The sequence below is a fragment of the Octopus sinensis genome, linkage group LG3, assembly GCF_006345805.1.
Source record: "Octopus sinensis linkage group LG3, ASM634580v1, whole genome shotgun sequence".
NCBI classification, from domain to species: Eukaryota; Metazoa; Mollusca; class Cephalopoda; order Octopoda; family Octopodidae; genus Octopus; species Octopus sinensis.
In genome coordinates this window covers 68,256,772-68,279,949 of record NC_042999.1, presented here as the reverse complement: position 1 = coordinate 68,279,949, position 23,178 = coordinate 68,256,772, and the positions used below count along the sequence as shown (strand labels likewise).

Here is a 23,178-nt window from a genome sequence, read left to right as displayed (position 1 = left end):
TTCAAATTCCACCAAGGTTGACTTTGTCATTCATCCCTTTCAAGCTCAATAAAACAAGTACTAGTTGAGCACTGGGGTTGATTTAATTCACTTGACCCCTCTCACAAAACTGCTGGCTTTGTGCCAAAATTTAAAACCAATGTTTCTCCACAGTCCTTGCAGACCAATTGCTGGACATGTCTTGAAGAAGATTGCAAACAAATGACACCATTTGTATGAGCAGTGACCTTGTATTTGATTCAAGGAACACACATGAAAACAAGAAGAAAACACCAACACACACATATATCATATATATATATATATAAGTTCAGCAAAATTTAGATTCAGATGAATATAGTATTTAAGTTAAAGGCACCAGAATTTTGTATGGTATTATCCATATAAATCAAATGGGGTGATTAGAATCAAAATAAGCAACAAGGATATCCAAGGTAGTGTAGTACAATCGTTTCATGCTTCTTCATTTTATTAAACACTGTGAGTATTACATCAGTTTTAAAATGTTGAGCAAAACTGATGTAATACTTACAGTGTTTAATAAAATAAAGTAGCATGAAACAATTGTACTACACTACCTTGGATATCCTTGTTGCTTATTTTGAATATATATATATATAAAATGGGCTTCTTGCAATGTTCACCTCCCAATTTCACTTGCATGTTTTCTATTTATTTTTCTGTGTTGTCATGGGTTGAATGAGTTTCACAGTGTCTCGATTTAATCATTTATATCTTTCCCACGAGGCTGTGGCCCCTTACATCAATGTTAGAGACATACAGTTATGTCCATCACTCTTCACTCCCAGATTTATTTTGCAAGTAATGGATTTTCTTGTATCTTACCTTTCCAAACATAGTTTTAAATCTCTTCAAAATTTCTTGACGTTGTGGGCTTGACCTGTATGCTAATACATTTATAATTGTTTCCTCATCAGTTCCTGAAAAGACAAAAAGTATTCCATAATCAGCAAGGTTCTAATATCATTGTTATTTAGCCCAGGTCAGTCCTTATCGAGTATTCCAATTGTGATCACCCTATCTTTTATTTAAACATAGTACAAGACACCTATCTTTGTTCCTCAATACCTATTTCTTTACTGCCCACAAGGAGCTAAACACAGAGGGGACAAACAAGGACAGACAAATGGATTAAATCGATTACATCGACCCCTGTGTGTAACTGGTACTTAATTTATCGACCCCGAAAAGATGAAAGGCAAAGTCGACCTCAGCGGAATTTGAACTCAGAACGTAACGGCAGACGAAATACGGCTATGCATTTCACCCGGCATGCTAACGTTTCTGCCAGCTCGCCGCTTTATTCCTCAATACCGTTAATCTCTCAAGTAACACAAAGCCACCCCTGCCTCAATACTACGCCCCACTCCCAGCCAGAGAATTTTGTCTTGCAAGTTGCTTGGTGATCCTGTCAGTGCTGGTAACACATGAAATGCACTGATGCTAGTGCCACATAAAAGTACCCAGTACTCTGAGTAAAGTGGCTGGCATTAGAAAGGGCATCCAGCCATAGAAATCATGCCAAGACAGACAACGGAACCTGGTGCAGCTCCTGGTTTTACTAGCTCCTGTCCAACCCATGCCAGCATGGAAAATGGCCATTAAATAATGATAATGTATCTAAAATACATTATACAATGTGTTCTTCAAGCAGCAATTAAATTACCTTTAAATTACACCTAACACTTTCCTGACATAAGGAAGGTGATATCAGATAATGTAGCTCAGAAGAATTTTAGATTAATGATGTGTGTCAGCATTAACATGCCATGTACTTTTAGAGGTCATGCAATGGAGGTTGAAACCAAAAAATATCCCCCCAATATCATTTTCAAATACTTCTCTGCACATACTTACCTAAAACACATGAATACACATCAGAGCCTGGTTAACCATTAAAATAAGAACATAGTAAATGGGGAAATTTTAAACCTGGGTTCTCATTCATAAGGTATTTTTTGATATTATTATTATTATTATTTTTGTTCAAGTCATAGCTTGGAATCGAACTCAGAATCTTGGGGTTAGTAGCCCGTGCTCTTAACCCCTATGCCATATGCCCATGGGCAATTATGGAGTGAATTTTAGGGCTTATAAATCTAAATATTTTTCTATCCTTCCTTATTACCTGTTCCCATATGCTGCTCATATGCTGCTCATATCTGCACTTGGTCTGCTTAGGAGGTTGTTGTGTCCTAGCATATGTGCTGCTTCTTTTAGTTTTCGTATTTTCCAGTGGTGTTATCTGTCTATTATTTTAATTTCATACCACAGGTGATCTCCATTTTTTCATACATGATCAGCTATGCCCGATTTATCAATATCTCGTGTCACAGCTTTGTGATGTTCGTCTACCCTTATTTTGAGGAAGCGGCATGTTTCGCCTTTGTATAACCTGCCACAGCTGCATGGGATGGAATACACACAGTCTTTGGTCATATTCTCTTCTATTGGTGGTTTTACTTGAAGGAGATATTTGTGAAGTGTTGTATTACTCTTGAATACTGTCCTGACAACAAACAAGATGAGGACAAATATCCGTCGAATGTAAATAATGTAAAAGACTTTGCAATTAAAAAAATAAGAGAAAACTTTTCAAATATAAATGAAATGGAAGTATACAAAAATTAACATTTTCCAGCTTACTATTAGTTCTGTTTCCTTTTGAAAGATAAAAATTTATTTTATTGTTTATTATTGTTTATAGTTTGAATTACATACATATGGGGGTACCAAAATCCTTTAAGTGCTTAGAGGCTCAGTGGGTCCATTATCCAGCCCAGATACATGTGACACTCTAGTAACAGGATTATTAAAAAAAAGTTTTTAACTTTGATATGTCAAGCAAAACTTTTACCATCACAGTATTAACCCTTTCATTAATATGCTTATTTTGAGAAGCTCTGTGTCTCTTTCAATTATTTTAAATATCACAAAGAATTTAGTAAAATAACTTAGCTATCATTAAGAACACAAATTGTGACTAAGATTTGATGGAAGATTTTAATTCAAAATTTACGAAAAGACATTTGTACTACAGAGCCGGTTTCAGCTGGGTTGGTAACGAAAGTGTTAACCAAGAATAACATAGACCATCACAGAAGAATACATAGCGGTAGAGTTCTCTGCAGCAGGATGCCTTTGTCGTTAACTCCCGCTTGTTTCTAAGTTGGATAACAATCTCCTAATCTACTGAACAGTAAACAACCCAGATATATTTATACAAAGGACTGGATAGGGGGGAGACAAAACACAACATGTCAAGACACATATTAAGTTTGTTTCAAAAATATAAAAGGTGAACAAGTGCAGATGTGGCTGTGTGGTAAGAAGTTTGCTTCCTAACTACACAGTTCTGAATTCAGTCCCACTGCATGGTACCTTGGGAAAGTGTTTTCTACTAGAACCGCAGGCCAACCAAAAAGCTGTGAGTAGATTTGGTTGATAGAAAATGTGTGGAAGCCTATCATACATACGTGTGTGTGTGTGTGTGTGTGCATGAGTGTGTTCATGTGATTGGGTTTGTCCCTACCACTGCTTTACACCTAGTGCTGGTTTGTCTATGTCCTTGGAACTAAGCAGTTTGGCATAAAAGACCAATAGAATAATTACCAGGATTGAAAGAAATTACAAAACTAAAAAATAAGTACTGGGGTTGATTTTTTTTTTTTTGACTAAAACCCTGCAAGGCAGTGCCCCAGCATGGCAGCAATGCAGTGACTAAAACAAGTAAAAGATAAAAAAAATAAAAAAAAGATGGTTAAGGCCAGTTGTGGAAAGAATGTCTTTCATCTTAAGCTTGCTGAATTAGAACGGACTTGAAGCTAAACTAAACCAACACATCAGAGGAATCAAAGCCAATATCTGCTTTACCCTTTCTTAAACCAAAATAGAGAGGAAAGAGGGCAGTTCTGGATTAACCATTGAGTAAAATAAGCACGTGCTAAGGGCTTCAAGGGAAGAAGAGGGTGCCACAAAAATAACAATTGGTTTATGGCATGAAAGAAATCACTTTAAACTTGCTAAAATAATATTCATGATGCCTTTATCTCTACGAAGTATAGGTGCAGATGTGTTACCTAAGATTAATTTTGAGGATCTGATCAAAGACCTTGCAATTCAAAAAAGTAGGAGGAAACTTTTCAAATATAAATAAAGTGGAATTAAACAAAAATACACATTATTTTCCCTCTTACTGTTTTGTTTCGTTTTGAAAAATAAAAATTTATTTCATGGTTTGTTATTGTTTATATTTTGAATTACATAATCTTTTATGGGGTCACCGAAATCTTTGAAGTGCTTGGCTTGGCTTGGCCTTGATGGGTCTTAATCCGACCCTGAAAGAGGGCATTTGTAAAATGAAGCAATAATATTAGAATATCTATTTATATGTTACCTAATCCTTTCATAGCTTCTCTTAGAAGTTCACAATCTTGATCAGCATTGAATTTGGGGTAACTCTTCACTGTTCCCTCTTGAGCCTGTAAGGTGAAACAGAAACATTAAGAACAGTGAATGACAACATTGTATATTGAGGTTTTATAAGTGAACTGAATAAATGTTGTTGCTATCAAAGTAATCTTTGACTCGGTAGCTTTATGTGAAGGAGCCTGCAGTGCTGTCTAAAGGGATGTGCATCCTGGTCAATTGCCCAGCAGTCCAATTTTGATATATATATATATATATATATGCTGTGGGTAACTTAATAATAAATACTATAGGACCCAGTGCACTGATCTGGCCAGGGGTCTATAATGCTGCTTTGAAGACCCTGATAGTCAGCCAGTCATATTTTAAGGACTCATTCATGCAGATTCAGTTTAATCTGGGATCATGTTAAACATTTTCCTCATGCTCTAGGGTGTTTGATCATTGAGGTTATGGACTGTGCTCATTATCTCATACAACTGTTTGATTAAATTTTCATGGGCTGCACTCCTTACACATCTACTTGAGTACATTGTGTGTATCCCACATTTTCACACCTACACATACATACACGCACATGTCCAGACATACTCTCTTATACACACGCACACCTTCGTGTTGGGGGTCATCTTTACTTTGTTATCTCCCCTACTTCTTCCCTCTCGTGTGTGACCCTTCTGTACGAAGTCAGTCGCCATGATAGATCGTTAGCCACTACACACATTTTTTTCTCTCCTTGTTTTTTTTCTGTGTCCCTTTCTGTAGAAGAGCATAGGCTCGAAACATAAAAGACTTTTTCTATTCCTGAGTGTTATACTAATACATCTGTTTGTTTTGTACACCACCTGTCTTCATCTTTTGTTTTTTTTGTAAACTCTCCCTATATATATCTTTATATATAAAATTGAAGTTGCGTGTGTGAGACTCTGTCTCCTCAGATTTAGATTCCTAACTACTCCCACATTTTGCAGTGCAGTTTAACCAAAAGCGGGTATCTTATGGTCATCATTCATATCGAGCCCTTCTGGGTATTAGCACGCATCTACGATGAGTCTATGATTTAAAAAAAAATTTACCATCATTTTTCCGCATTTTTAATGATTTTTGCTCGGGTTATATAAGGGAAGTAACTCTCTAAAAATGCTTATATAGTTATTTCCCTTACAAACCCGAGCAACGCCGGGCGATACTGCTAGTATATAATTAAGATTCAGTTGAATTAGGTACTTAAGTTGAAGCACCAAGTCAGTCCATTGTTATCTGCACAGCTCAAAGTAAGGCGAATAAAATCAAATTTTTAAATATATATATATAAAGTATCCTTTTAATTTCCTTATTTCCATCCTTCTCTGGATCAGTAAGAATACATTGAGGAAGATTTTCTATGGCTGAATGCTCTTCTTGCTGCCAACACTCACTTGTTTCCAAGCAAAGGTAATATTTCTTCAAGGCTGGGTGTGTTTCCACAGAAGATTAAAAACAAAAAACACCACTTGTATGACAGTGTTGTTCATTTACAACTACCATGCAGTTTCAAGTCTCACACACACACACACAACACACACACACACACACACACACACACACACAAATGCAGGTTTGCGTTATTATCATTCAACCTGTGTTGGCTTGCTTTCATCGTCTGCTTTGGCAAGATTTCCACAGCTGGATGCCCTTCCTAATACCAATTACTTTATTGAGTGTAATGGGTGCTTTTCATGGCCACCAGCATTAAGGGGTAACCTAGTAAAAACGTTAGACTATATATATATATATATATATATATATATATATATATAGTCTAACACGTCGGGCGAAATGCTTAGCGGCATTTCGTCTGTCGTTACGTTCTGTGTTAAAATTCCGCCAAGGTCGACTTTGCCTTTCATCCTTTCGGGGTCGATAAATAAAGTACCAGTTTCCCACTGGGGTTGATGTAATCGACTTAATCCCTTTGTCTGTCCTTGTTTGTCCCCACTATGTTTAGCCCCTTGTGGGCAATAAAGAAATATATATATGTGTGTGTGTATGTATGTGTGTGTGTGTGTGTGTATGTATGTATATATATATAGACTAGCAGTATCGCCCGGCGTTGCTCAGGTTTGTAAGGGGGAAATAACTATAAGCAATCATTTTTAGAGGTATAGCCAAAAAATAGCAGCAAAAAAAAATCAAAAAAATGAAAAAAAAAAATGATGGTAAATTTTTTTTGAGAGTTAAAGATGATGAAGTTTATGTGTGGAGAGTTGCGTCCCCCCTAACAGTTTAGGGTTTGTGTTTTGATTCTTGACCCCATGTCGAATTTATCGATTTTTCGATTTTTTTCAGAACTGGGGGAACTTTTCAAAAATTTCGCTGCGTTAGTTTGAATTATGACATTGGGCTGTGTGTGTCAAGTTTCATCAGAATCAGTTGAAAGCCGTGGTCAGGGTGAGGGTACAAGCAAACAGACACACAGAAACACGCACAGACAAACTGCCGTTTATATAGAGAGAGATACACACACAGAGGTTTTTCCTGTTTCTGTCTACAGAATCCACTCACAAGGCTTTGGTTTGCACACAGCCATAGTAGAAAACCTCTGCCCAAGCTGTCATGCCGTAGGACTGAATCTACAACCAAATGACACTCTTATCACTCTTTAGATATCTGATTATATTGCTGTCATGGGTTGTACTCCTTCAACATTAGCCATGGGGTATACTCCTTATATATCTGTTTCATTGCACGTTGTTAATAGGATACACACTTTCACCCTTTAAGCACTGAAACTGGCCATATCCTGCCCAAATATTCTACCTGTTTTATGCTCAAACTGGCCAGATCCTAGCTCTCACACCTATTCTACAATGTCACTCTAAAAAATAAACAATCAGGTCATGAAAATCATGAAACTACAAGATAATGCATTATTAATTCAAAACAATGTGAATAAAAATGTATTGCATTTGAGAGAGTAATGTGAATACTAAAGGGTTAGACATTTTTATTGTTATCATAAGTTGTACTCATGAGGCATTTCATTATATAATATTTAAAAATCGATGCTCCTTACACTCACATTTAATTAGATGAGTCATGAAATCAAATCAAATCGCTGACGTGGCCAATGACAGTACTGCTTGATTGGCACTTGTGCCAGTGGAACGTTAAAAGCATATCCGAGCGTGATTTTTGCCAGGACCACGGATTGGCTCCCATGCCAGTGGCACATAAAAAGCACCATTCGAGTGTGATTGTTGCCAGCTTTGCTTTACTGGCATATGTGTCAGTGGCACGTGAAAAGCAACATTTGAGTGTGATCATTGCCAGTGTTGCCGGACTGGCTCCTGTGCAGGTAGCACATAAAAACACCTTTTGAGCGTAGTCGTTGCCAGAATCGCCTGACTGGCCCTCATGTTGGTGGCATGTAAAAGCACCCACTACACTCTCGGAGTGGTTGGCATTAGGAAGGGCATCCAGCTGTAGAAACTTTGCCAGATCAGATTGAGCCTGGTGCAGTCTTCTGGCTCACCAGTCCTCAGTCAAACTGTCCAATCCATGCCAGCATGGAAAGTGAACGTTAAACAATGATGATGATGATGATAATGATGATCTGTGTTCCTTAGACATTGGTTAGAGGCTGTACTTCTTAGACATCTGATTAAATAGTGCTTATGAGGTTTCTTACACAAGTGGTTGATTAGATTTCAGTTATCTGTGTTTTAGACATTCCTTAAAGGCTGTAATCTTTAGACATCTATTTGTGTAAAAGACAATACATATCTGTGATGTATGGAAGGTAAAAGTTTGGTCATATCCTACCTCAATATCTTCAACTTCCATTTCAAAATAAGGGTCCGATTTTGGAATTTCCTTCTTTGGGGTTTCTTTGTTTGGCGGCTGTGGAGTTACAGCAACTGGTTTCTTTTTCTCAACGGTCTTAACTTGCGGTCTTACCTCAATATCCTTAACTTTCTTTTCAAAAGCAGGATTTGATTTTGGAATTTCCTCATTTGAAATTTTCTCAATGGTGTTAGTTTGTGGCCTTACCTCAATATCTTCCATTTCCATTTCAAAATATGGATCTGATTTTGGAATTTTCTTGGGAGTTTTCTTCTGTGGTTGTGCAGTTACAGAAATCGGTTTCTTTTTCTCATTTGTGCCATTTTTAGATTTGGTCAGTTTGTGACGGGGAATGCCTATGAAGCAAAAATAGAATATAAAAGTTCAACATCATTTTTAGCATCTACTTTTCCATGCTTGCATGGATCAGATAAAAGTATGCTGTAACAGAGTTTTATTTTGTATGGCTAGATGCTCTTCCTGTCACTAATAACTCACTTGTCTCCAAATGAGGTAATAGTCTCCTAGTCTATCAAACAACAGCCCAGACAGGTTTTATGCAGAGAACTGGAAACAATCAACACTGTAGCAATCTTCACATCAAACTAAATATGGAAGCATTATTAGAGCAGTGAATACTGCAGAAGTCACTTCAAGAGGTTCTCTCATACAGATGCAAAGTGGTAAAAACAAGCATATATCATAGTAGACAAGAACCGTCTGGTACAGATGCCAGAACTGCCAGATCATGTCATTTCAGCATACTACACTTCCTCAGTGACAGCTGTCCAGCCCTGCATGCAAGCCAAACATCACTGCCAATGATAAATAGAGAAACAGTGGCTTTTCAGTTACTGGTGTCACAAATAGTCAGCAGGCTTATTAAAAAATAAATAGCAGTGATGGAAGCAGTGTTAATATCAGAAGGCAATTTTATATCCAACTAAATGCAAATGTATTATTAGAGTACTGAATTCTGTGGTATTCACCTTGAGAAGTTCTTCATAAATCACACTGTATAAATGAACCACTTGTCTACAAAAGTTCATGCAACATGTTAAGAAACCCAGATTTGCACTTACAGTGGACTGCAAGCAAACAACATTATCAAAGCTAACCATGACTTCAAAGTCCAATGAAGAGTAGCAGGCTGAAGCCTCAAAGTAACTGTTACCCAACTTGTAAAAGTATAACACATACACACATTTCTACACCACTGATTTTCCAGTATCCATGATACCAAAGCCTTCAGATTAATGGTTTTGCTCGAGTATTTGCTTATGTAATAATTCTACAAACATTTTATTTTATCTTGGATTGATATGTATTTCTTTACTACCCACAAGGGGCTAAACACAGAGAGGACAAACAAAGACAAACAGATTAAGTCGATTACATTGACCCCAGTGCGTAACTGGTACTTAATTTATCGACCCCGAAAGGATGAAAGGTTAAGTCGACCTCGGCAGATTTTGAACTCAGAACGTAGCAGCAGACGAAATACTGCTAAGCATTTCGCCCGGCGTGCTAACGTTTCTGCCAGCTCGCCGCCTTTTTTTTTTTTTAACGGCAGATGAAATACCTATTTCTTTACTACCCACAAGGCCTAAACACAGAGGAGACAAACAAGGACAGACAGATGGATTGAGTCGATTATATCGACTCCAGTGCGTAACTGGTACATAATTTATCGGCCCCGAAAGGATGAAAGGCAAAGTTGACCTCGGCGGAAATTGAACTCAGAACATAACGGCAGACGAAATATGGCTACGCATTTCGCCCGGCGTGTTAATGTTTCTGCCAGCTCATCACCTTATCTTGGATTGATACGGGTTGGTGTTTATGTTCAGCAGTAGCCCCAATGGTCTCAGTGCTCTTACCTGTATTAGCCATAGCTAAGGGTAACATGGTGGAGCCAACAGAGGATCTCTCTCTAAATTTTGATACCTCCACTAACATGACCAATGTAAATAATGAGTGAAATCACACAATACATATTAGGTACAGTGAACTAGACTGCCAACCACAGAAATTTCAAGTTCTCCCTCATCAAAAGTCAGAAAATTGGTGGAGTCCCAATAAATACACACACACACACACACATATAAGTCACAAGTGACAGAAATAGTTTGATGAAGTTTCATTTAAAATTGTTTTGTAACTTAAAAACATAATTTATTTTATTATTGGCTCCATGCCAGTGGCACATAAAAAGCACCAACCAATCGTGGCTGTTGCCAGCCTTGCCTGGCACCTGTGCCATGTAAAAAGCACCCACTACACTCTTGGAGTGGTTGGCTTTAAGAAGGGCATCCAGCTGTAGAAACACTGCCAGATCAGACTGGGCCTGGTGCAGCCTCCTGGCTTCCCAGACCCCAGTCGAACTGTCCAACCCATGCTAGCATGGAAAGCGGACGTTAAATGATGATGATGATATTTAATAATAAATAAATTACTTACATGCCTGCATAAATGTATCATATATATTCAATATGCTTTGTTGAATGATACATTAAGGAGCCTTTTTTTACGAGTACAACAGGATTACCTGAATCCATATATTGTGACATATATATACCAGAATAAGCACATAAATGTGAAACAAGGTGGGGGGAAAAAAACAGTACCCAAATACCGGAGGTAGAGTAATATGCTTTATTAATAAAGCTGCAAAGACATCACAAAAACTGTTACTCAGAGTTTCATGTTCCCGTTCGTTGTACAAACAGGTATGTGAAACTCTGAGTAACAATTTTTGTGATGTCTTTGCAGCTTTATTAATAAAATATATATATATATGTTTTTATTATTTTTTTTTGCAATTTACTTAATCATTGATATTTTATTGTTATTTTAATATTTCTATTATATGTAATTTTCTAGATGGTGTAATTTAATTGTTCATTTTGAATTGATAAAAGGTGTTTTTTTTCTAATTTTTATATATATTATATTGTGTGAAATTTGATTTAGTATTTCTAAATTGAATTTTTTTCCCTGTAAGTTTGGATTAATATTCCCTCAAATAATTATTATATAATATATATATATATATATATATGGTTCAAAATCATGAAAAAATAAAAGACAAGGACAGGTGAGGGAACAACAAACAAGGTGTATTAATTTGACACTCAGGAAAAGATGGAAGAGTCTTTGACGTTTCAAGCTGGAGATCTTCTACAGAAAGGAGGGAGAAAAGGAAACAGATGGAGAGAGAAAGAAATGGAGGAAGTAAATAAACATGCCTGGATTAATAGGTGCATGTTTTTATATGAAGTTGTATATAAAATCAATTTTAACATTAAACTGATGGATCACTCAGGACTTTTTAGTAGACGACCACGTTCATTAATTTTAATAAGAAACAGTTGGCAGTAACTTTGAACTTACCACCAGTTATCAAACAATTTGATGACTGTTGGTAAGCCAGAATTTCAAAGTCTGTATCAACATTTTCCTTGTAAAAATTAATGAACACACACATCAAAGTTTACCAAAATGGCAAATATCTTACGTTGAACACCAGGCTTTTCCATTATCACAGTTATTCTGTAGCAATCTTCTTCATCTTCAAAGTCACTTGTCAAAACCTGGAAGAGATCGGTTAGGAGTTCAAATTCAAGCAGAATCATCATCATCGTTTAACGTCCGCTTTCCATGCTAGTATGGGTTGGATGAATGACTGAGGGCTGGCAAACCAGATGGCTGCACCAGGCTTCAATCTTGATCTGGCAGAGTTTCTACAGCTGGATGCCCTTCCTAACGCCAACCACTAACAAAAACCTTGGGACAAATTAGCATGTTTGAACTTAAATTTCTGATTTGTCATTTTTATTTGAATATTTTGGAAGAAATATCTCGGCTTAACATTCATTTCTTGTTGTCATTATGTGTCTATGTGTATTCAAAAATTATATACATGTATTATAGAGCAAGGTCGTTGCCAGTGCCACCTGACTGGCTCCTGCACCGGTGGCACGTAAAAAGCATCATTCAAGCATGGTTGATGCCAGTGCTGGCTGACTGGTCCCATGCTGGGGGCACGTAAAAAGCACCATTCAAGCATGGTCGATGCCAGTACTGCCTGATTGGCCCTCGTGCCAGTGGCACGCAAAAAGCACCCACTACACTCTCAGAGTGGTTGGTGTTAGGAAGGGCATCCAGCTGTAGAAACTTTGCCAGATCAGAATGGAGGCTGGTGCAGCCTCTGGGTTTGCCAGTCATCAGTCAAACCATCCAACCCATGCCAGCATGGGAAGCAGACGTTAAAAGACGATGATGATGATATAGAGGGTACATTTCAATTCATTCAAAAGAACCATTTTTCACTGAGATTCCTCAATAACTACTGAACTTGTGTACAGTAGAACTTCGCAATACAAGTGCTCCATTGTACGAGTAATTTGCTGTACAAGCCGAGACTCGTGCAAATTTTTGTCTTGAAGTATGAGCAGAAATCCACAGAACAAGCACATAAATTGTTCCATCTTTAAAGTGATTCTGTTAATAAAAACCAGTTTACATATTTCTTTGCATTCTCTTTTTTATAATTGTCATTTTACTTGTAACTCTACCTTTGCTGTTTTAAAACCCATAAAAAATTATTTTTGAGTGTTTTTTGGAGGCTTGAATGGATTAATTATATTTTAGTTAATTTCAATGGGGAAAATTGATTTGTAAAACGAGTAAATCATAAGATGAACCTGGTCATGGAATGAATTAAACTTATACTGCAAGGTATCACTTTTTAATTCTTGATTTTAACCGAAAAAAATGGGGTGTAACTTACAAGGAAATGCTAAAACTATGTTTTATCTCTTGCTTTATTCAAGAGCAGCAAAACAGTAACAGTATGAATAAATATGAACAAAATTGCATAGATTAATAACCATTTGAAAGTAACTGGGTTCAAATGTAATTGTGTAATGTCTAGGCAGCAGAAACATGTGTCAGACACATTTAAAGCAAATATGCTGTATAAGTGATTGTAGAAATAAAAAATATGCGGATTTACTCACCTCCATGTTCATTGTAATAGTCCTATATTTATATGTATGTATATATGTATATAGTCATACGATATTAACACATAAGGAATCCACTTATAGTAATTCAACACGTTAGAAAGAACAGCTAGGTTCTATAACCATAAAAATTAGGGATAAAATTTGACTGGAACGAATTGAAACATGAAAAACATTTTACCATCTAATGTTTTTCATTTTTCAATTCGTTCCTGTCAAATTTTATCCCTAATTTTTGTGGTTATAGAACCTAGCTGTTCTTTCTAATGTGTTGAATTACTATAAGTGGATTCCTTATGTGTAAATATACACTATATCGTATGACTATATATATATATATATATATATATATATATTCAATCATTTGACTGTGGCAATACTGGAGCACTGCCTTTAGTCAAACTAATTGACCCCAGGACTTATTCTTTGTAAGCCTAGTACTTATTCTATCATTCTGTTTCGCTGAACCGCTAAGTTACAGGTACGTATACACACCAACATTGGTTGTCAAGTGATGGTGGGGGAACAAACACAGACACACAAATATATACATATGCATATACAGTGGTTGGGCAAAATAATGGATACACCTTAAAACTTCAAACAAATTTATTTTAATATGGGGTAGAACTGCCTTTGGCTGTAATTACAGCTTGAATTCTACAAGGTATGGACTTGTACAAAGTTTGAATTGTTTCCAAAGGAATTTTTGTCCACTCTTCAGCTAAAACAGTCTCCAGTTCTTGTAGTGATGATAGTGGAGGATATCGAATCCTCACTTGTTTTTCTAAAATGCACCATAAATGTTCGATAATATTGAGATCTGGGGACTGTGGTGGCCAGATAACATGTTCAACTTCACTAGAATGTTCCTCATACCATTCAGTAACAACTTTAGCTGTGTGAATTGGTGCATTATCATTCTGAAAGATTGCATTTCCCCCCGGAAACAGTTCTGCAACCATAGGAAGAAATTGATCAGATAAAATGCTTAAATAAGCTTGACTATTTATTCTGCCATGAAGGGAAACCATTGGGCCAGCGGATTTCCAATGTAAGGGAACAAAAAACTCTTATACATTCTTCTGTCATTCATTTCTGTTCTCTTAAAGGATTGAGACTGACTTTTACCAGGATACTCTCTTTACTCTTTTACTAGTTTCAGTCATTTGACTGCGGCCATGCTGGAGCACCGCCTTTAGTCAAGCAAATCGACCCCAGGACTTATTCTTTGTAAGCTTAGTACTTATTCTATCAGGGCTCCTTTTACCGAACCGCTAAGTTACGGGGACGTAAACACATCAGCATTGGTTGTCAAGCAATGTTGGGGGGACAAACAGAGACACACACATACATATATATATATATATATATATATATATATATATATATACGACAGGCTTCTTTCAGTTTCCGTCTACCAAATCCACTCACAAGGCTTTGGTTGGCCCGAGGCTATAGTAGAAGGCACTTGCCCAAGGTGCCATGCAGTGGGACTGAACCCGGAACCATGTGGCTCGTAAGCAAGCAACTTACCACACAGCCACAAGGTTACAACAAACTCAACAGCAATACTAAAAAGAGATAGTAAACATGAATATAAAAACAATAACTTACTTTACCAAAACATGGATGTGAGACTTTAGAGCGAAAGTCTCCATCAAGTTTAGAATATTTCAACAAATGACTGTAAATGTGTAGAATCTGTTCGTTGAGGTTCCCTATAAATAGATATTAGAGAAGGATTATTCCAGCACCTGTAGTGTTTGTTGTCTCTGGTTATCCTATTATTTTTATACTTGTCATTAGTTTAATAACTTCAAAAATTTCAAATTGGCATGCATGTCATAGAAACACTTGTTACTACTGAATTTGAGGTTTTGGTATTTTTGTGCCTTTAAAAATATTTTTTCCTGTGCAAGTCAAGACTTAAACCTCTTGGAACTAACAAAAGATGGCAGACCTTTTGTTGTGGTTGATAGGGTATCATGCACATCTGCAACAATAAAATGCCACTGGTCACTTAGTTTTCTCACTCCTTAGAGCACATGAAATGAGTTCTATAGGCAGTAGTCACAATACTCCAGCCATTAGTACAGTTGTGTTCTTCACTGAAGTATTGTCAGTATCTGGAAGGTGGAGTCTTGATCTTGCCACAGTGGGGTGTGTGTGTGTGTGTCATTGTAAGAGTCCAAGAGGGAAAGACTGCATCTTAAAAAGAGCACAAAAGAAAGTCAACCACCACCATATTCTGTTGTGTCTGGGGAGAGTCATTTTCTTTTTGTGCCTTATAATGTAACACACTCACTGGTAAAATTTCCACTTTTTTCTTATTTCCTAAAATTTTTGTTGCGTCTTGCAACCTTTTCAATAGTTTTCACTCCAAAGAGTCAAAACTATTGAAAAGGTTGCAAGACGCAACGAAAATTTTAGGACAATAAAAATAAGAAAAAAGTGGAAAGTTTACCGGTGAGTGTGTTACATAATAAGGCACAAAAAGAAAATGACTCTCCCTCGACACAACAGAATATGCTTCAACACACGAGCTCATATAAAGAATCTTGCAAACCAAATCCAAAAACGAAACCACCATATTGTTATACTGGCACTCCATTGGTTATGATGATGATTCAGTTAATGGAAGAACACGCTTGTGAAATTAATGTGCAAGTGGCTAGCACTTCACAAACACGCTTACCCTTAATGTAGGTTTTTGTGAAATTCAGCATGGCTCAATGTGATACGGCTGGCCCTTTGAAATAGAACTACAACTGAATTTTGCTGGCTGAGTGGACTGGAGCAACTGTAATTCGACAGAGTACCTCAATCTGTGATATGGTGGTCTCTGAGGAAGCTAGGGATAGACGAATGGCTTGTGAAAGCAGTACAGGCCATGTAGAGGGGTGCTGTTAGTAAGGTAAGAGTTGGCCATGGGTGCAGTGATGAATTTAGTGTACAAGATTAAAGGATTAACACTTCTAGAGGGTCATAATATGAGATCAACTTATCTGCAGGATCATCTAAGGAAGAAAGTAAGGCTTTTCGAGAAACAGGCAATGAAGGCTGTTTATTCATCTGGAGGATCATGTTATAAGAGGATTAACACATCTGGAGGATCATGTTATAAAAGGATTAACACATCTGGAGTATCATATGATGAAAGGACATCTGGAGGATAATTATATTATGGAATTAACCCTTCTGGAGAATCATTTTATGATAGGATTAGATTAGGAAACAATACTTGCCTTGACCTACACTGACATCTTGTAATGGTGGATCCCGATATGTAAGGCGTTCAACAACCTTCGTCTTGACAGGAGCTTCAGGTAAAGCTAAAGGAACAGACTGCCTAACTTCAGGATTCTGTTTCTGTTGATTTTCTTCAATGATGTTCCTTATTTCACCAATAGTTACAGCCCTGTTATTATCATTTAGACCCTGAAAGGTAAATATATAGTAATTCTCATATATTGTGTGTGACAGATTATATATACATATAAATATACGACCTTCAAACATTAGGTCTTACCGAGGCAATGACTAGTGAGACCATAACCCATGGCCTCTACCTGGGTTGTAGCCAGTCCACTTATGCATACCTTTCCTTCTTGGGACACAAAACTCTGCTTGCGAACACCTTGCGAAATCAATGGAACTTGTAGTTGTGATGCCGGTGGCATATATAAGAACCAACCAAACGTGGCTGTTGCCAGCGCCGCCTCGACTGGCCTCTGTGCCAGTGACACGTAAAAAGCACCCACTACACTCACGGAGTGGTTGGCGTTAGGAAGGGCATCCAGCTGTAGAAACACTGCCAGATCAGACTGGGCCTGGTACAGCCTCCTGGCATCCCAGACCCCAGTCGAACCGGCCAACCCATGCTAGCATGGAAAGCGGATGTTAAACGATGATGATGATATATATATATATTATAATGTTGGAGGTTGGTTTATGGGGTTACCCTGGGTTTTTCACTCATAAGGGTTTAGCCTTATGGCGTATCTTCAGACCCCAAACACTGCTGGCCTGAGACCTCTTCAAAACATGGAGGGGGAAATTTTTGAAGAGGTCTTAGGCCAGCAGTGTTTGGGATCTGAAGATATGCTGTGAGGTTAAATCCCTTATGAGCGAAAAACCCATGGTAACTCCATAAACTAGTCCCCCCCATTATAATATTTGATTCTCTTCATCTTAGAGTGTGCTCCTCCTCTGGATTTATGTATTTCTACAAACTACATATATCATCATCATCATCGTTTAACGTCCGCTTTCCATGCTCGCATGGGTTGGACATATGACTGAGGGCTGGCGAACCAGATGGCTGCACCAGGCTTCAATCTTGATCTGGCAGAGTTTCTACAGCTGGATGCCCTTCCTAATCCCAACTACTCCGAGAGTGTAGTGGGTGCTTTTACGTGCCAGTCAGGCAGCACTGGCAACGACCTTGCTCGAATCTTTTACACATGCCAATATATATATATATATATATATATATATATATATATATATATATATATATATATATATATATATATATAGAGAGAGAGAGAGAGAGAGAGAGAGAGAGAGAGAGAGGTAGATAGTTACAGATAGATAGAGAGATACATAGATAGGTACACAGATACAGATAGACAGACAGACAAGTAGTGTTGCTTTGTTTACATCTCTGTAAATAAACAGCTCAGCAATAGAGACCGATAGAATAAGTACCATACTTAAACCAGTAATGGGGTCAATTTGTTCAACTAAAAGACCCTTTAAGGCAGTGCCCCAGCATGGCTGTAGTCCAATGATTGAAACAAGTATTATGGGATCTAAGAAAAAGAAATACAAAATACACAAAAAAGCAAAATAACCAATAACTGCAAAACTAATTTTGACTGTAAATTGATGTCTGGCTTACTCGTATCATTTGTTCGGTGATAAATCCATATTGTGTGGGTTTGGGTTGGAATTGATTAAAACATTCATGGAAATTTCTGGATAGATTGGGAGGCACTCCAAACATATTGATTTGTGTTCCAGAGTAGTTGGTTGGCTGGATAGATTTTTGGAGTTCCTGCATCTCTGCAAATAAAATAATAATTTTGTTTTAAGGGTGCCACTGTAGATTATATGATGAATTTTTGCTCTGCCAGCTCCTTGGAAGGAACTGGCAGAGCAGTGCAAAAGCCTAAGCTCGTGGGGGATACTGGAAGCTAAATGGAGTAAGCTGTCAGGGTTTAGTGGCAGCATTCATTCTGCAAAACTGACTAAGCTTGGAGTTAGGGATTACAGCAAAGAGAAGGGTCATATATTCTATCCCCAAACCAGCAGAGATCACCAGATGGCTTTGAATAAAATGGGCAGGGCAAGTCAGTGGTTTGCTGCTACAGGATCAAGTCAAGATTTGATCAACCAGCTGAGTTTACTGAGTGAAGGGGGTCCGGTGCAGAAAGCCTCAAAAGCCACTAAACCTCCAAATTATCATTTATGATGCTTTCTAGAGCAGGTTTTTGAATATTTTAGAACGAAGGGTTAATATGAATTATCTAATGTATCTTGAGCTAAAAAGGGTATTTCCACATAGTTATTTGGGTTGCTAGAATTAACAGCCACATGTCTTTCAAATCTCCTATTTCTTATGACTGCCACTCTTAGACACATTGGATAATGTAGCTCTAGGAATACTATGTGTGAATAAAAAGTGAGATAGTCATGCCTGAGAAACCTTTTGATCATAGGTTATCGTTGTTTAGCTTGGTGTTGGACAATCCAGTTCTGACCATCCCATCTTTCTGTATATCTTTGATTGCATTATTCAAAATGCCCCCCTTTTTTCTCTCTGAGACAGTAAAGTGTGATTGTGATTTTGGGGAAATTCAGCTGCTAGTTCAAGCAGATCAATTAACCCAATCAGAACTGACCTAGGGCTTGTTAAGAACAGCTGAAACAACATTTTTTTTTCACAGCAAACATGCTACACCTGTTCTTTGTTCCCAACCAACCATGGGGCATACATTTTCCAGGGGGAAAATAGGCTGGGAAACACTGTACAAAGGTGAAGTAAAAATGGCAGCTCACAATCATGAGGGAAAAGCTTCAGGGAAGACATTTAATCCAATACTCTCTCAACTTTACAAATTCACTGCCGTTTTTTTTAAAACATTAATCCATGTCAAACAACTGGAGGGTGAAAGAATATTTACACATGTAATGCATACGGGTGATGACAGCTGCATAAAGAAGTGCTGAGAGCTCTAATTGTGGAGGGTGCCAGTGGAAGGGGTAGACCCAGGAAGATATGGGATGAAGTGATGAGAAGGGATCTTTGGATGCTGGGCCTCATTGAGGAAATGACAAGGGACTGGGAGATGTGGTGATTTGCTGTACTTGATAAGACATGTCAAGCTAAGTAAAGTTGTTGTCTTCCATACATACAGGTTTGTCTTTTCAGGTGCCGGTGCCACTTAAAAAGCACCTGTGCTAGTGTTGTGTAAATGCACATGTGCTGGTGCTGCATTAATGCACCCATGCTGGTGGCACATAAAATGCAGCCAGCACACTCTGCTAAAAGGTTGGCATTAGGAAGAGCATCCATGCCACAACAGACAGCTGGTGTCTGGACAGTTCCCTGCAAGCCAGCTCCATGTCAAACCGTCCAACTCATGCCAACATGGAAAGCAGACGTTAAATGGTAATAAAGGCGGCGAGCTGGCAGAAACGTTAGCGCGCCGGGCGAAATGCTTAGCAGTATTTCGTCTGCCGTTACGTTCTGAGTTCAAATTCCGCCGAGGTAGGCTTTGCCTTTCATCCTTTCAGGGTCGATTAAATAAGTATCAGTTACGCACTGGGGTCAATATATAATCAACAATCCGTTTGTCTGTCCTTGTTTGTCCTCTCTGTGTTTAGCCCCTTGTGGGTAGTAAAGAAATAGGTAATAATGATTATTGGAAACATTAAAACTGCCACATGGAAGAACTAATCAGAAATACTAACAACTTAAACTTGGAGAAAAAATATTAAAGAAAAATTTGTGGCCTTAAAAACCTGAAGAATTTCTGTAATTAATTCTGTGGTCATAGAAATCCTCATTTTCTTCTTCCCAAGCTTGATGAACAGGGAATTCCCTTGATTGTTGAACAGATACCATTTGGTTGTCTTTGTCTTCTCCTTCAGACAGGAAATGGTCATTCTGTAATTAAGAGAAGATAAAAGTGTTGAAAGGAAAATGAACTCATCAAAAATATGATTATATCATTCCTGTTCACACACACACACACATATATATATATATATATATATATATATATATATATATATATAGAGAGAGAGAGAGAGAGAGAGAGAGAGAGAGAGAGAGGGAGGGAGGGAGGGAGGGAGAGAGATAGACAGACAGACAAAGATATTGGTGTCATGAAAACTGACACCCATGCTGGTGGTACGTAATAGCACCCATTACACTCTCGGAGTGGTTGGCACTAGGAAGGGCATCCAGCCATAGAAACCATCCAAGTCAGCCTAGAGTCTGGTGCAGCCCCTCAGCTTACCAGCCCTGGTCAAACCGTCCAACCCATGCTAGCATGGACAACAGATGTTAAATGATGATGGCTGTGTGGTAAGAAGCTTTCTTCCCAACCACATGGTTCCAGGATCAGTCCCACAACCAAAGCCTTGTGAGTGGATGTGACAGATGGAAACTGAAAGAAACTTGTTTTGTGTGTGTGTGTGTGTGTGTGTGTGAGCAACACACATCTCCCATATAAATACAACTTGACTTGAAGTCAAGTGATTTAATAAAATTCATGCTGCAAGATTCCTGATGTGAAACAGATACTGTATTTCGGAGTGGTCATTTTTTGTTTGTTTTCTTTTGCCAAATAAACCCATGCATTATATATTTCCTCTTCACTCGTTTATTACTGTTCTTATTTTGTAATTTTAACTCCTGTCCATTGTCTGGAAATCTTTTGTCACACATCTGTGGCATTCCTCTGGAAGTGTTTTCTCCAGAAAACTGACATTTCCAGATACTTCACCTTTGGATTCAGGGCTGGGTATTATGGATCTGAACACAGCAACACATGACCGTGTAGTGTGGAAAGCGATTATCAATGGAGTTCCAACCAACCATAGGTTGGTCAAAGGATGAGAATGATGAGTGATCTCTTCAGCAACACTTTTCGTTTTCGAGTGTGTTCTTGCTTCACTTACTCCATTCTCTTCTTCTAAGATGTGTATGCATTTGTGTCCTTGTTTGTGTGTGTATATATATGTGTGTGTGTGTGTGTGTGTGTGTGTGTCATAGTTCTGAGCAGCAGTGTGGCCTTCCCCTCAGCCCCATCCTCTCACCCCATTGTGCTGCTGCTGTCCTAAGACCCGGAAATTTGGTACAGTTCTTGTATTCCTCTGTGTTTGTGTGTTTGCCCACAGTGTTGCCATTGTGGTAGTTGTTGTTATTGCCATTGTTGTCACCCCACTGTTGCTGCCATTGTTAATCCTGTTGAAATTCTTCTGGCCGTCAATGAAATTTCTTGTGAGTGTTTGTGTGTGTGTGTATGGGTTTGCTTCATATGTTGTATGTATCCATGGCCTTTATATAGATTTATTTACTTTATCTATATCTTATATTTATCCCAGGTATGTGACAAATATATTTATTTATCTATATATTTGTTTTTTCTTTCATACATCTATCTCTATTTCTTGTATCACAGGTAAGTGCATGTATGTCTATTGTGTGTGTATTACCCTGTATGTTTCTGTATTATTTACAACTTTTTCTTCTTCTCTCTTCTCATCCCTTCTGTCTTTAGTCATGTGGTGTGGTGATGGGTAAATTACACATTATTTACATCTGATGGATATTTGTCCTCATCTTTGTTGTTAACACAACATTTCGGTTGATATACCCTCCGGCCTTCATCAGGTGTCTTTGGGAAATTTTGAACCTGGGTTCTCATTCCTAAGGTATTTTTAAATATTATTATTATTATTACTATTATTATTATTATTATTCAGGTCACTGCCTGGAATCAAAGTCAAAATCTTGGGTTTAGTAGCCCACACTCTTAACCACTACGCCATATGCCCGTGGGCATAGTGGTTAAGAGCGTGGGCTACTAACCCCAAGATTCTGAGTTCGATTCCAGGCAGTAACCTGAATAATAATAATAATAATGTTATTAATAATAATAATAATATCGAAAAATACCTTCGGAATGAAAACCCAGGTTCAAAATTTCCCCAAGACACCTGAAGAAGGCTGGAGGGTATATCAACCGAAATGTTGTGTTAACAACAAAGATGAAGACAAATATCCATCAAATGTAAATAATGTACATAATTCCTCATCTCTTAAATATAGAACTGGGTAAATTATGTTGATTGATGTATGGTGAAGACAGAAGAAAGTGTAATTAAAAACAAAACAGGGCTCATCACCAGAGGAGCTAAAGACTTACTTTACTATAATAACTGGAGGATTTGAAAGGTTCGTTGCTTTTGACTGGGCGGAAGTATTCATATGAATTGTCGGTATCAGACTCTTGGACATTTTCCACAAAAAATGTTTTAGTGACAACAGCACTTTCTTGAAGTCCATCTCTGGAAGAGATATAGAGTTTTGAAGATGAAACGATACGATTTCATTACAAATTCCGTCCTTTGTAATTGAATATTTTACATACGAAAATAATGAAATATGAAATACAGAAAGCTAATGAAGGAGCTTCTATGTGTCACTGGACCTGCTAGAACCCCCCCCCCCAAAAAAAAACAGCAAAATTCTCTCTCAAATTGTATCCTAGAGCAATGTTTCTTAATAGAGGCAGCAGGCTGGCAGAAACGTTAGCATGCCGGGTGAAATGCTTAGCCGTATTTTGTCTGCCGCTAC

The 23,178-nt window shown here is 37.8% G+C and overlaps 1 protein-coding gene across 4 annotated transcripts in view; it reads right to left on the bottom strand.

Annotated features, from left to right (window-relative positions):
* LOC115209830 (annexin A6) overlaps window positions 1-23,178 on the bottom strand; it is a 65,108-nt gene that overhangs the window by 29,556 nt on the left and 12,374 nt on the right. For 2 of the 4 annotated variants that reach the window (XM_036501064.1, XM_036501062.1), the window contains exons 4-13: window positions 22,748-22,889; window positions 20,334-20,478; window positions 18,208-18,371; window positions 16,550-16,742; window positions 14,919-15,022; window positions 11,792-11,867; window positions 8,464-8,630; window positions 8,254-8,370; window positions 4,418-4,502; window positions 847-941 (exon numbers count right to left, since the gene is read on the bottom strand). In XM_036501064.1, the coding sequence (XP_036356957.1) occupies window positions 847-941; window positions 4,418-4,502; window positions 8,254-8,370; window positions 8,464-8,630; window positions 11,792-11,867; window positions 14,919-15,022; window positions 16,550-16,742; window positions 18,208-18,371; window positions 20,334-20,478; window positions 22,748-22,889 (1,288 nt within the window). Of the gene's footprint in view, window positions 1-846; window positions 942-4,417; window positions 4,503-8,253; window positions 8,371-8,460; window positions 8,631-11,791; window positions 11,868-14,918; window positions 15,023-16,549; window positions 16,743-18,207; window positions 18,372-20,333; window positions 20,479-22,747; window positions 22,890-23,178 lie in introns of all 4 variants that reach the window. The other 2 variants (XM_036501063.1, XM_029778392.2) reach the window with 2 other exon arrangements.